The sequence below is a fragment of the Acanthaster planci genome, linkage group LG03 (genome assembly GCF_054643075.1).
Source record: "Acanthaster planci isolate LZ-2023a linkage group LG03, COTS_SCS, whole genome shotgun sequence".
NCBI classification, from domain to species: Eukaryota; Metazoa; Echinodermata; class Asteroidea; order Valvatida; family Acanthasteridae; genus Acanthaster; species Acanthaster planci.
This window is the reverse complement of record NC_141779.1, coordinates 23477717-23490183: the sequence shown is the minus strand read 5'-3', so window position 1 is coordinate 23490183 and position 12467 is coordinate 23477717. Positions and strand designations below refer to the sequence as shown.

The window sequence follows — 12467 nt, the reverse complement described above, 5'->3', positions numbered from 1 at the left end:
AGAATGGAAGTAAATTTCAGTTGTTACAGTAGGCCAATTAATGACATATAGGTCTTACTATTGTAAATACTGCTTTACATTTCGAAAAGTGAATATTCCAGTGTGATAATATGAACTTTCAAAAGTGGACCGTTTGAAAAATCAAAAATGAGAAAATAAGCCTTTAAAATGAGCATTAATACAATTTTAGTTTGGACCTTTTACAAAACTCTGGCATCAGTATGGCCTAACATATTTCCAAATTTAAGCTCAACTCAATGAAAATCATTTTTACGAAGTTTTCTATTTGTAGTTCTTCCAAATTCCACCAGGGCCCAATTTCATGGCACTGCTAAGCATGCTTTAATCTGCATATTTTATGGGGACTGTAAACAGTAAGCATAGCAAAGGCATGCTGACCTTGGGGCAAAATTTGCATAATTATAGTGACAAAACAGTTGAAATATCTACGCCTGCGTGACTGTAAGCACAACTCACGCCAACCATTGCCACAAAATTGTACTTAATTACGGTTAGTGAAATTTTCTGCTCAAACTTCTGCTAACTGTTAAGCAGCTCCATGAACATTGCCACACTTGTGGTTAGATTATCTCTGGCTCACGTCATTCCCCCTGCCTTTATCAATCTTTTCAAACGTTCTCACGCTGCTGCATCGTTCACCTTGGCAATGAATCACCTCATCACATCATGCCTATAATCCACTGCATTTTTAATAACGAGGAATTTTTTACCTTTTAGCCAATGTTTGCCTCAAGACATTTACGCATGACTAAATACCAAGCTGATATGTGCCAACTCTCCTGCTCTTTGAGACAGTGATATGCATCAGTTTAAGTTATGCATAAGAGTAATCTATTACTAAAGCAAAAGAATTCTGAGATAGAACTTCAGACAGTTTGTTCACCCAGAAGATCAGATGCTGTTCATACCATGATAGCTAATGACTTTTCTTGCCTACTGAATATTTCCTTCAGCCCCTGCAAGGTCACCGAGTGCAGAATTAGCAGAGTTAAAAATTCAAGGGTAAGCGACTCTTGCTTGTTTTTGAACAAAGCTGCAATATGCAGAGTGTCTCCCCAGAGTCACATTATGAGGAAGGTCTATGTGGTGTTGAGTCAAGTCCCAGACATACCCTTTCTGTCAGCCTAATGAGTTAACAGTATGGAAATTCAAGTAGCATCCATGTACTGGTAGCTGTCCCTTCAGATTGTCAATTTGATGTCACCGACAAGACTTGTTCCAATCATTTCAATAAAGCATTCTGCTTGTAAACAAAATGTCCAAGTATCCATTGCAACTAAGGATAAAAATGGCTCCTTTGAAATAAAAAACATTCTACATTTTTTTTTTCAAACCAGATCTGGAAGAATAAATGATTGGAAAGAGAAGCATCTTTCTTTCAAATTATTTCAACTTTTCCCAATTCGTTTAAAATTTCTGAGAATAATGTTATGCATAGCAATGTTTTTGCTACCTCTACACCAACATTCCATTCAAGCTAAGGTTTTGCAAAGTCTGTCTGAAAAATTCATTCCCTCTATCCGCTCCGAGCGGACCAAAGAGGGTGTGGTTTTTTTGGTACTCACCGCATAGGCGTACTATGAGGCGTGCAAGTATATACACGTTTGACGCAGATTACACTGAGTACGCATAACCAATTTACTCCGGCATGTATGTACAGAACCTGCTTGTAACCACCTGTCTTTCTTTTCGCCTTTTGGGGTGCACTTCAGCTTGGGATGGCTAGATCATTCTTCCTTTCATAAGAGTGACTTCCGTTGAAAAGATAGACAAGGTTATAGGCTGTTACAGCAAAACTGAATTAGAAACCATGCATGCAATTGCACAGTAATGCTCGCATTCAGGTGATACAACAAATAGAAAACCTCTTTGACCAATAAGATGCTCTGATTTGTCCAATGCACATGCACCCCCGTCGAAAAAGGTCCACGGGAGTATCGTGCCACTTCAGTTGTGGCATCTCTTTGCATCAGTCTGTTGTTACATCCTAGTGACTGATTTTATTTTGTTCAGGGATCTTTATGTTGTTATGTGGACTTCCCACTCCTTTTCCTTATTTAATTATTGTTAAATACCCCTCGGTGCATTTGAAACGCTCACTGGTGACAAACAGAAAGGTAGGGAGAATAAAAAACCTCTGCTACCATGTAAAAGGCTCTCTAATATGCCGCAGATTTGTGAAGTCACTTTTCTGCACCCTGTGCCAGACACTTGTGAGAAAGTTTATTCACAGTGTGCCTTACCCAAAGAAAGCTTGTTGCCTCATCAAAAAGTTACCTGTCTCATTCACTATGAGGAAGAAACAAAATAAGTGACTTTGTATCATTTTATTTTCAGGCCTACTGATAGCGGTGTAACAGTTCTCTGTAAGTTGTTGCACTAGCATTTGGCAGGGTCTTGAAGTCAGTCATATCAAGACTATCAATTATATTTTTGGGTCTTGCAGAGTCAACTTATCAGAATCATCAGATCATGATCGGCCGGCGTATGATTTCACTGGTCTCTTTCACTGGACACCAGCCAGGACGGTTGAGGATGCATTGATTGTGAGTACAAAATATTGTTAAAGAATTTTATACATTAAATTTGGGCAATATGAAAATAAAATAATTTTCAAATTATAAATGCACAGTACAAGTCTTGTGTAAGTCTTGCAGGAAGAAGTAATTACTCACTACAGTATTTAAACTTCCATGAAACAAGTGAATCTATGGCCGTGTCCAAAACGGGCTTCCAGAGCTACGGCTTGGTCTATTGTCTACGCGTCTCCACACATTTCCAATGGAGCGAAGACCTAGACCTAGCTCTAGACAAGAGATTCGGATACAGCCTAAGTCACAGTTACCAATTCTGGTTATTTACTGAATGCCTGTAGAAATGGAGGAGGTAAGAGGAACTAAATTCTGGATATTTTAATATATCATAATTCTGTTGTTTGATACATATTGGTTTAATGCTTGATTGTTATATGGGGAAATTACCTCCAAGAAATTGCTATTATTTTCTATTTTCTAATAGACTAAGTCATGTGACCTATAGTGTGTATCAAACATCACCAAACACGGCATCTTTCCATAGCAAAGTGTGTTTTCAGTGTTGTTTACAAAAAATAAAGCCGAGTTTTGTGCTCAGCACATCAGTAGTCTGAAGACTTATCACCGCTAGCTTTAGTTTTGGTAAAAGACACTTATGACACAATGTGCTGTGGGAGGACGCCATGTTTGCTGATGTTTAATGCCCACTGTGACTTAGCGGGCACAATCAGTCGATTCATGATACTTTCATGTTTGGTGAGAAATGGACAGAATGAAGCATGCATAGCAACATTTACTAACAGAAAATTTATTATGGTACATACCTTTCAGTTCCCATGGTCAACTAGATTTTCCACAAAAGATTGATTTTATCAGAGCTGATGAGAGAGCCACTCAAAATCAGAAACACAAGTCACCTGATTGCCATGAAGTCTAATTCTCATCTCTACCTTAGACATCAGCACAGAAGCGCCGATACCTGGTCAACCACATCATCGTTTGTCTCTTTGGAGACGAGTCGTCACCTCTGATTGGTCTGCGGAACTTTGTCATGCCGCTTAGAGCAAGCAATTTCAAATATGAAGACCTCAGGACCATCGTGTTCCTAGGCAACATCAAATACATCGAGAGAGAGTGGGATAAAATCATGAATTTCCCCAAAGTTTTCATCTATAATGTAAGTGGAACCTGACTTCATGCATTCTTTGAGTGAAATTTCAGAAGAGTTTCTTTCTGTCAAATTGAAGGTAATATGTTTCTTTCTGGGCATGGTCTAAAACCCACAGTGCCTAACTTTTTGATCAATGGTACTTTGTTGAGGAGAGATAAGAAATGGATGATAATTGTAAATCACAGCTATTTGTCTGTATTTGGTTAAAGAGTTAGAAATAGTTTGAAAGTTTGAAATAGTTTGAAAGTACGAATAACAAAAAATTCATTTTAAGGTGTTCAAGTTGTTTTTTAGAGGTAGAGATGGCTATTTCTAAGTGAAGGTTGTTCCTTGATGAACAGGGGTCCCCACTAAGTCGTGCTGACATGTGTAACGTCAACGTACATCAGAGTGCCATGTGCGTTATCCTGTCAGCCAACTTGGGCGATAGCGTTGAGCAGGGTCTCCAAGACAAGGAGACCATCCTCTCCTCGCTAAATCTGAAATCCATCATGGCTGCCGGGGCCCACAGCCGACGCTCCAAGATCATCGCGGCCTACGCTGCTGGTGAGTATCCTAATCAGTGGGTTTATGAGCCGCATGCGTGACTGAGAGAGGGCGCTTTGCTGCGCATACTTGTTCTGTTATTATTTGAACATGGATGCAGGGACCAACGGTATTCTGATTTGCCTCCCACAACTATCCTTACAAAAGAAAATGACCTGTTATTGTGGCCAATGTAAATGTATGATATCCCTTTGGCTAACACATACTGTATGTACATGGCCTTGTTTTAAACATCCATTCGACTTGAGAACAAAAGTCCATGTGATATAAGGTTGGTTGGAAGTGTGGACTTCCCCAGAGACACACATTCTCCCACCTTGAAAGACACCTTTGGACATGTTAGAGGCATTTTGGGGTCGTACAAGTTCTACCATGAAAGGATCAGAATAGATATAAACCGTAAACAAATTCTCTGGCATGAAGGGAGGATATTCACCATTAGAGAAATGTACCTGTAGCGTTAATCTCCGAGTTTCTTTGACTGCAGGAAAACCGGGAATAGCCACATGAGGCATGTAAAGCCATGTGTTTGTGTCTTGGAGGGGAAATCCCAGATCTATTTGTGGCAACAGAAATTTGTTCCCTTAACAGATTCATCCCTACCGTAGCTATTGTTCAATACATGTCTTGTCCCTAACACTATGGTGCCAGTGTTTGAATATGTTTGCAGGTGTATGGTGAGAAGTGCTATAACAGGAGTCCTTTCACAAGTCCATTCACAAATCCTGTGTCAAGTCGAGTCACAAGGCCTGTCATAATTAACAGGACCAACAATGACAAAGGAATGCTTTTGTCACAGTTCATTTGAATAGTTGGGAAATGGCTTAGGACAGAATGACTTGTGATGGACTTGTGATAGAGGGACTTTCAGAGATTTGTGAGGGACTCGAATAGAACACTGCACTGGAGTCACTTGCATCTTGAAGATCAATACTTCCCAAAATTAAACCTTCTTGGAAATCTCTCTTAACTGTCACACACATCACCTCTTCCCAAGCGATTAATTCGCCATCCCGTGGTGTTGATTTGGTTTCAGAGTCACCGACCAGACTGAACGGCGGCAGTATCAAGAGGAGCCTCTCCACTCAAGGCACACCCAAAATCACCGTACCAATGATCACCGAGCTTGGTAAGTCAGCCAGGTCTAGGCCCCAGAAGGAGATAACAGCCTCCTCCTTCAAACAGCCTAGTTAGCCCCCTCGGCTCTCCTCTGAAGTAGAAATTTAGGACCTCCGGGATGCCAACTCCGCAGCTGTGGATGATGGAGAACACAATGAGAATTCTGTAGCTGATTATTTCATCTGGCTAGGTCGGGGTAGCACTTTGGATAGCTGATTTTAATTTTTGCTGAATACCCGAGTTGTTATCCATTCCTGTAATTTCTTGCCATTAATAGTTTCCTTTCTTTTTCCCATGAAAAATTCCTGTGACTGAATTGAAACATAACAGACTACAGAGTGTTCAGGCTTTTCTCTGTAATCTTTTTTTCTGACGTAAAGTTTTAGCTGTTTCACAGTGTTAATTGAGGTAGTTTTTGGCTCATAGGATGGCATCTTTACTTTTTTAACATGAAATAGTGATATCAGTCAAGCTGAAGTTATGTCTGAAATGTGAACCAAACTTAAATATTAAGAAAATGGCCAAACAAATGTCAGCAAGAGCATAAATGGATTGTTGGAGTGGTTCTAACGATATGACCATGTGATCCCCATTTTTCTGCAGTGAATGATGTTAATGTGCAGTTTCTGGATGACGATGATGAAGATGATCCAGACACGGAGCTGTATTTGACCCAGCCATTTGCTTGTGGCACAGCCTTTGCAGTCAGTGTGCTGGATTCCCTCATGAGCGCAGTAAGTCTCTTGCTTTGTCTCATCTTGTTGTATTGGACGCAGCTGTTTGCCTCTGGTACAGCCTTTTCCACCAGAGTGCTAGATTCCTTCATGAGTGTGGTCGATCCCTCGCATAGTGTACCGTTGTTGGTATACTGTTGCTGACACAGCCCTTGGCTGTGCTATGGCCTTTGCCGTATGCTTGCTAGACTCCCTCATGAGTACAGTAATTGATATTTAGCATGCTGCCTGGGTTACGTACTACTCACAGTCTTTATGAAATAGTTACTGACTGTTGACAGGAAGTCTAGTGCTTAGGAGTGCAATAACTTTGAGCTCTGATACTTCTTGGTGACATTTAAGCTACGTCATGCCTTTCTGTCTTTTGAAAGACATACTTCAACGCACATTCGCTGACGTTGATCAGGACCATGATCACGGGTGGCACCAACGCTGACTTGGAGGAGATCTTGGCCGAGGGTGGAGAGTTACCCCCAGGAGTGCAGATCAGCAGGACTCGTCTCAAGGAGCTGTTAAGAGACAGGTGCACGGTAGCTCAGCTCAGCATTGGAACGGGGGTTTTCCAGCAGTTTAAGGTAGGGACAAACGCATACCATGTTTTTGTCATTTTCTGCCGTGTTGGCCATCTGTACTCCAAAGGTTCCACAGGCTCCCCCCCCCCAAAAAAAGTCAACAGAATTTTTGTAATTCAAAGCTACATTTGGTGCATGTAGGCTAACTTGAGGAGATGCAATTGCTACAGAGCAGAAGCTGCAGACATGTCAAATGTATATTGTACATGTTTGTTCCTTGTGGTGTGTAGGCATTGTGGCAGTGCGTCAACCATCTCATCGGTTGAAAATGCATTTCAAATCTGGTGCCAACTGTACCTGAGTGTGGTTCTGATTGTCTCCAGATTGGCTGAGGACAAGAATATCTGGGGAAACCTTGTGGCTCGCTCTCAAATGGTCATACACCAGATTCTAGACCTTATTTAATGTTTCTCCCAGCAAAGATAACTGTCCAGGACTTGTTCTTTTCATGGTTTAGGAGGGCGCAGCCTATGGCTCCTTATTCCTTCATGCCTTGGAGAGTGGAATTCTTTGCCTCGGTATATATCGCAACCTGATAATCGCAGGCAAATCCTCTAGCAAACGCTACGTCATCACCAACCCACCTCAAGACTTTGATATCCTAGCTGGGGACAGGATCTTCTGTTTGAAACACTTTGAAGACCTGAACATGAACAAGGAGATACCAGAGACGGCGCTGATTGGCTCAGATCTATAGTCAACAGAGACGTTGTCATCCAATCAAATGATATAGATTGCCAGAAGCAAAAATTGTATTCAGATATAACTATTAATTCTGTTCTTCAGATTTGCTCATAATCTAAAAAATTCCTCATTGCAATAGCATAACCAGTGCAACCAACACGTTAATGATATGCTCTTTCATTAAATAATAAAATTATACCAATGTTGTACATATATGTCACACTTTAAGGTGGGTAATGTAAAGTTGATGTCAAATCCTTTTACCAGAAATAGTCAGATGTCCCAACGGGAGAAGTCAGTCTTTTTAAGTTTATTCATCCACTCTTGAAAAGTTTATTATCTGAAGCATTCACTCAGAGTTTTTATTGTTTGAGTTTCTTTATTCACCTTGATAATTCATACCGTTGCCAAAGCATGCATGACAAGTTTTGTAGAAAAGCATTTCATGCTGATAAAGTCTTGGAGATGTCTTCCAATGTAACAAGGGTCCTGTCAATGCAATTGTTGTCTCGTTAGATGCATTTTTAAAATTTAGAATAATAGAAGGCATGCAAGTTCTTGGAGCCTTTGCTTTGTTAGGGCTGCTTGTGTAAATGCAATTGCCGTATTCATAATGATTTATGACAGTTGTTGATATTTATGATAGCATGTTTATGGGAAATTTAATTATTATTTTCTGGCCATTAATTATAAAACTTTTTTCCATTCTTCAACTTATAAACATTGGTATAGGTGTCTGTGAAAATTGCAGTCTTGGTATCTGTTACCATGCAGACTATTTTTGACATGTCCCAATGTAGTGTTCCAAAGAAAGCCAGTATTGATCGCGAAAATGACAGATAATAAAAGGACTGCTGGATGAATTAGCATATTCAAAATGAATTACTAAAGAACTGGATCAGCAATACAACCACTAGATGACTGAGCTTTTGAGGTGGAGGTTTTAGAATTGTGATATAAATTATATAGCTCAAGAACAAAGTCACCATACCATAGTGTAGGTCACAGACACCAATTTCAACCTGCATTATATGATATCACAATGAAACCCAAGATAGTAACTATTCTTATGTGTATCATTTCCCAAACGCAATTTTAAGTTTACATAGCACTTTTGTTTGACATTTTGAAAAAAATTCTTCGTATCATCATATGTAAAAAATACCAAAGTGTTCTAATGTTAGGATGTAAAATATACAGAATTCAAAATTGCAATATAAACGTGTCTTCAAATAGCAGTATCATGTACCACGAAAATATCAACAGTTCTAAATTAAAAATAATGAATGGTGTGGAATGAAAAATCATTTTTGAGGAAGTGATTTGTTTTAATCAAAAGTAATAGAAAAACCATTCTTTTTAGACTAGTATTTGTTTTACTTTCATTATGTATATAATTAGAAATTAGGTTACAGTGCATCAAATATTTTAGTTATTTCTATTAGATGCACTTTACCCAATATCATTTATCTAATGTGTACTTAATTTTGTTCCCTAAATTGTTGTAAATAGATTATGTACAGACTTTGATTAATGATTAACATAAGTCATTCTGTTTCTGTGCATTTTTATATCTCCAAAAAATGAATTTCAACATTTGCAGGGTATTCTTGTAAATAGCTAAAGGCTCTTCTGTACATATGACCAATATTGTATGTATTCATGCTGGTCTTGTGTGAATCTTGCATGGGATAATACAGCTTTTTGGTGGTTGTCCGATATTAGGGTAGTCCCCTACTGCAAGGCGCTTTTAGCTACAGTCTTAGATTTGTTTGTATTAATTTTTTTTTAGTGAGTAACTTAGTATTTAGTGTGACGTGGACGTGGTAAATTTTTGTAATTTTGTTAAGCACATATGAGTCAGATTTGAGTTGTAATCAGCCAAATAAAGCAGCGACTGTTGCTGTCGTTCACTATTCTTCTTTTTTTCCCCAAGGATTTGTGTTGTAAAAGTTAATTTTGGTTTCTTGCAAACGTAATGTTATAACATGCACATAAGTTGGCCACTACATGTTGATACAGTTGTACCAGAGAATAATGTTAATTCGGTTTTGTTGAACCATGTGAAAGGTATTTGGCGGTATTGTGCTCACATGTTCCACTTTGTCAAGTCTCATTGCAAATGACTGAAAGTAAGAGGTCTTAAATTATGCACAAAACTATGTACCAAACAAGGCATAAACCAAAATTGAAGGAAATTCTTTAAATATTGAAATAATTGGGTGTGTATGATGCCTCTGTACTATTCTGAATCAAAGAGTTGATTTTATGAAGATACCACAACATTATTTGCTAGATTTGACCGCCTGCAGTACAGAATTCAGTTTCTAGAAGGAAAAATATGTAAGTTCTACCAGTGATAAGCCGGTGAGTAGTGTGATATAAGGTGCATTTTTTTTCATTATCCAGCAGCATGCTCGGCTGAAATTACATTAAAAATACAGTTCTCTTTCTGGAGCACACAAATTGTCATAGTCCACAGCTTTGGTGATAATAAAATGGCTGTAGACTCATGACGTCTGTTTCCAATCTTACAGTCAAATCTAAAAGTTGTGCTTAGACACTGTAAAATACTGATGGTGAGAAACGCTTTGTTTCATTTGACAATGACATCATGCATTCCTATCTTTTTAATATTGGCAACACCATGCAAACCGCATAGCGCTGCACTGTTAGTGAGATCAGAGAATGTGACAGCACGCCCAACATGTATGTATGTATATACTGTGAAACTATGCATCAATCCTTCCTGTATATATATTACATCCCATCCTGCCTTTGCCAAGAACCATACTACTAGCCGAATAAATAAGTATATCCAAAATTTCTTGGAGCTGACTTAGATCGTTTATTACAAACATTGTACATATTTGACATTTTCAAGACATCTAGTGTGAACTCATGACGTAATTTCTTGTTCAATTTGCACAATTTTCACTTTTATCCTCTTCAGCAATATTACCACAAAAAATCTATTATTGTATGACATATTCAGCTATAATGTAATGTCAACTATCATTGAGAAACATATATTGCTGCATCTAAAGAAACCACTTCATGCAAACAATTGTAGATATATTCCAGTAAGCATTTGGTGCACTGCAATTGCATGTAACTGGCAATCTGTACACTTTCTTCATTCCGTCAAAACTTGTAGTGGAGATACCGATTTAGGACAATCTTGGACTCAAGTACAATAGTTAGTTCAGATTTCAAATTATATCCCGAGTGTATCTTTAGTAGTATGAGGATTGTTAATTCACATCTGTACACTGTAGTTCACTTGTCTGCAACAGGGTGATCTCAGCAAATTGTATGAACCAGCCTTTATTCTGAGTAGATGTTTTGATTTTGAACACAGAGAGAGACAGACAGACATGACAAGCATTCTTGTGTGGCTCAAGTGAGGAATTCTGTATTCTATTAGTTGAATTTCTGAAATTTGAGGAACTATTTCACATGTTTTCAACAGGGCCCAATTCCACAGTACTGCTTACTGCATTTTTGCTAACCATGGTGCAGAAATTTGTAAGGCTGTGCCGAATATCCGAATATTCGATCGATTATCAAATATTTGAATATTATTTTTCGAATTTGAATATTCCAATGCAAATTCATGAAAATGAGGAGAAAATTGTCCTTTTGTTTTAAATGAGAAAAATTGCACTGTGGAGGCTTGTTCCAAGGAGATTCGGATGAAAAGTAACAGAAACCTTCAAACGATTCAAAAAGTACATTATTCATTAAAAAATTTAAAAGGCATATATCTTTTCAACAGGAAAAGAAGTATTATTTGTCTCTTAAATCTAGCTAAATCTGGCTGGTGATACTCATAGACATGAGAAGCTATTATGATCATAATGTTCAATTGTGGGCGTTATTATTACTGATTTTGTATGTGGTTTGTTCCTCAACAATCTGTCAGTTGGTCCGAATATTCCATCGAATTGAAGGTCGAATATTCCAATGGTGAATTATTCGAATTGACTCGGCCCTAGAAATTTGCTTAACGGTAAGACTATTTCATAGTGAACATTTCACAGTCGCTGTGCTTGGAACAAAACATCACATGGGTACACTTGGAGCTTTCCATTGTTACATCACTAAGTTTAGCACATTTTTCTTTTGAGGTTATCATGCACTTTGCCGTGCTTACTGACTCCATAGAATATATTCAGCCTTTGTTAGCGTAAGATCATGTGCTTATTAGTGCCACGAGATTGGGCTTAGTACACATTCAAATCACAGGTAGATAATTTAAATTTGATATAAAAGTGCCAAGATTTTAAGCAAACTTTAAACAGGTCCAAGTTTGTGGTCATAGTAAAAGACATCCGTCTTAATATCCATTGTGTTATTTGTATTGAAGAAACCATTTTCTAACGATAGCTTAAGGAAGCTGAGAATGTCACCAACTTGAAATTTCCATGTTCACCCTGTGTCAGGTTTGCAGGTAGCATTGCTATTAAAGTAAGTGATCATCAATAATTTTTAAAGGATTTGAAATCCTGATTTATAATGAATACAGGTGTGGTGGGTTTCTCTCACAGTTAGAGGAACTCAGTTTGAAATCAGTTTCCAGAGCATTCTACTGACAGCTGTATCTAGACAACAGGTTTCCTGATTTGAAAAATGGCTGTTGTAATGATCACTGTGTTTCTGCTGTGTAGACGTTGACCATTTCCCCCCAATTCCTGTATTGCAGTGAGTAGTTTCTAACATGAACTACCAGTATTTGATTTTGGTATTCTATCCTCTTGAAAAGTTTGTCATTTTTCTTAATCTCATCACTCACTCTCGCAATCTACATACATTTACAAGTTTATGTTTAAACTCCCAAAATACAAGAAAATTGCATGTCTTCTGTATGTTTCAGACATTGCAAGTTCTGTCATCGATGCATCTATCTTTTTTTGCCCCTCCTTTGGGCAAGCCAAAGTTTTTTGTCCTCTTTAATTTAATATTCTGATGAAACAGCTGTGCAAATATTTCAAAAATACATAATGTAAATAATCATTTACCCTTTATAGTACCAACCTTGTTTACAATAAAGTCAAGTACAGGTGTTACCACAATCTCCTGGCTA

At 38.1% G+C, this 12467-nt stretch overlaps 1 protein-coding gene across 4 annotated transcripts in view; it reads left to right on the top strand.

Moving 5' to 3' along the window:
- The window catches only part of LOC110991010 (calcium-activated potassium channel subunit alpha-1-like), an 85397-nt gene extending 72941 nt beyond the window's left edge, over nt 1-12456 (top strand). For all 4 annotated transcript variants that reach the window (XM_022256069.2, XM_022256067.2, XM_022256071.2 and 1 more), the window contains 8 exons: nt 975-1023; nt 2468-2567; nt 3511-3732; nt 4068-4272; nt 5309-5401; nt 5995-6125; nt 6497-6700; nt 7155-12456. In XM_022256069.2, the coding sequence (XP_022111761.1) occupies nt 975-1023; nt 2468-2567; nt 3511-3732; nt 4068-4272; nt 5309-5401; nt 5995-6125; nt 6497-6700; nt 7155-7394 (1244 nt within the window). In that variant the 3' untranslated portion in view covers nt 7395-12456. The remainder of the gene's footprint in view (nt 1-974; nt 1024-2467; nt 2568-3510; nt 3733-4067; nt 4273-5308; nt 5402-5994; nt 6126-6496; nt 6701-7154) is intronic.
- Nucleotides 12457-12467: the final 11 nt, after the last annotated feature.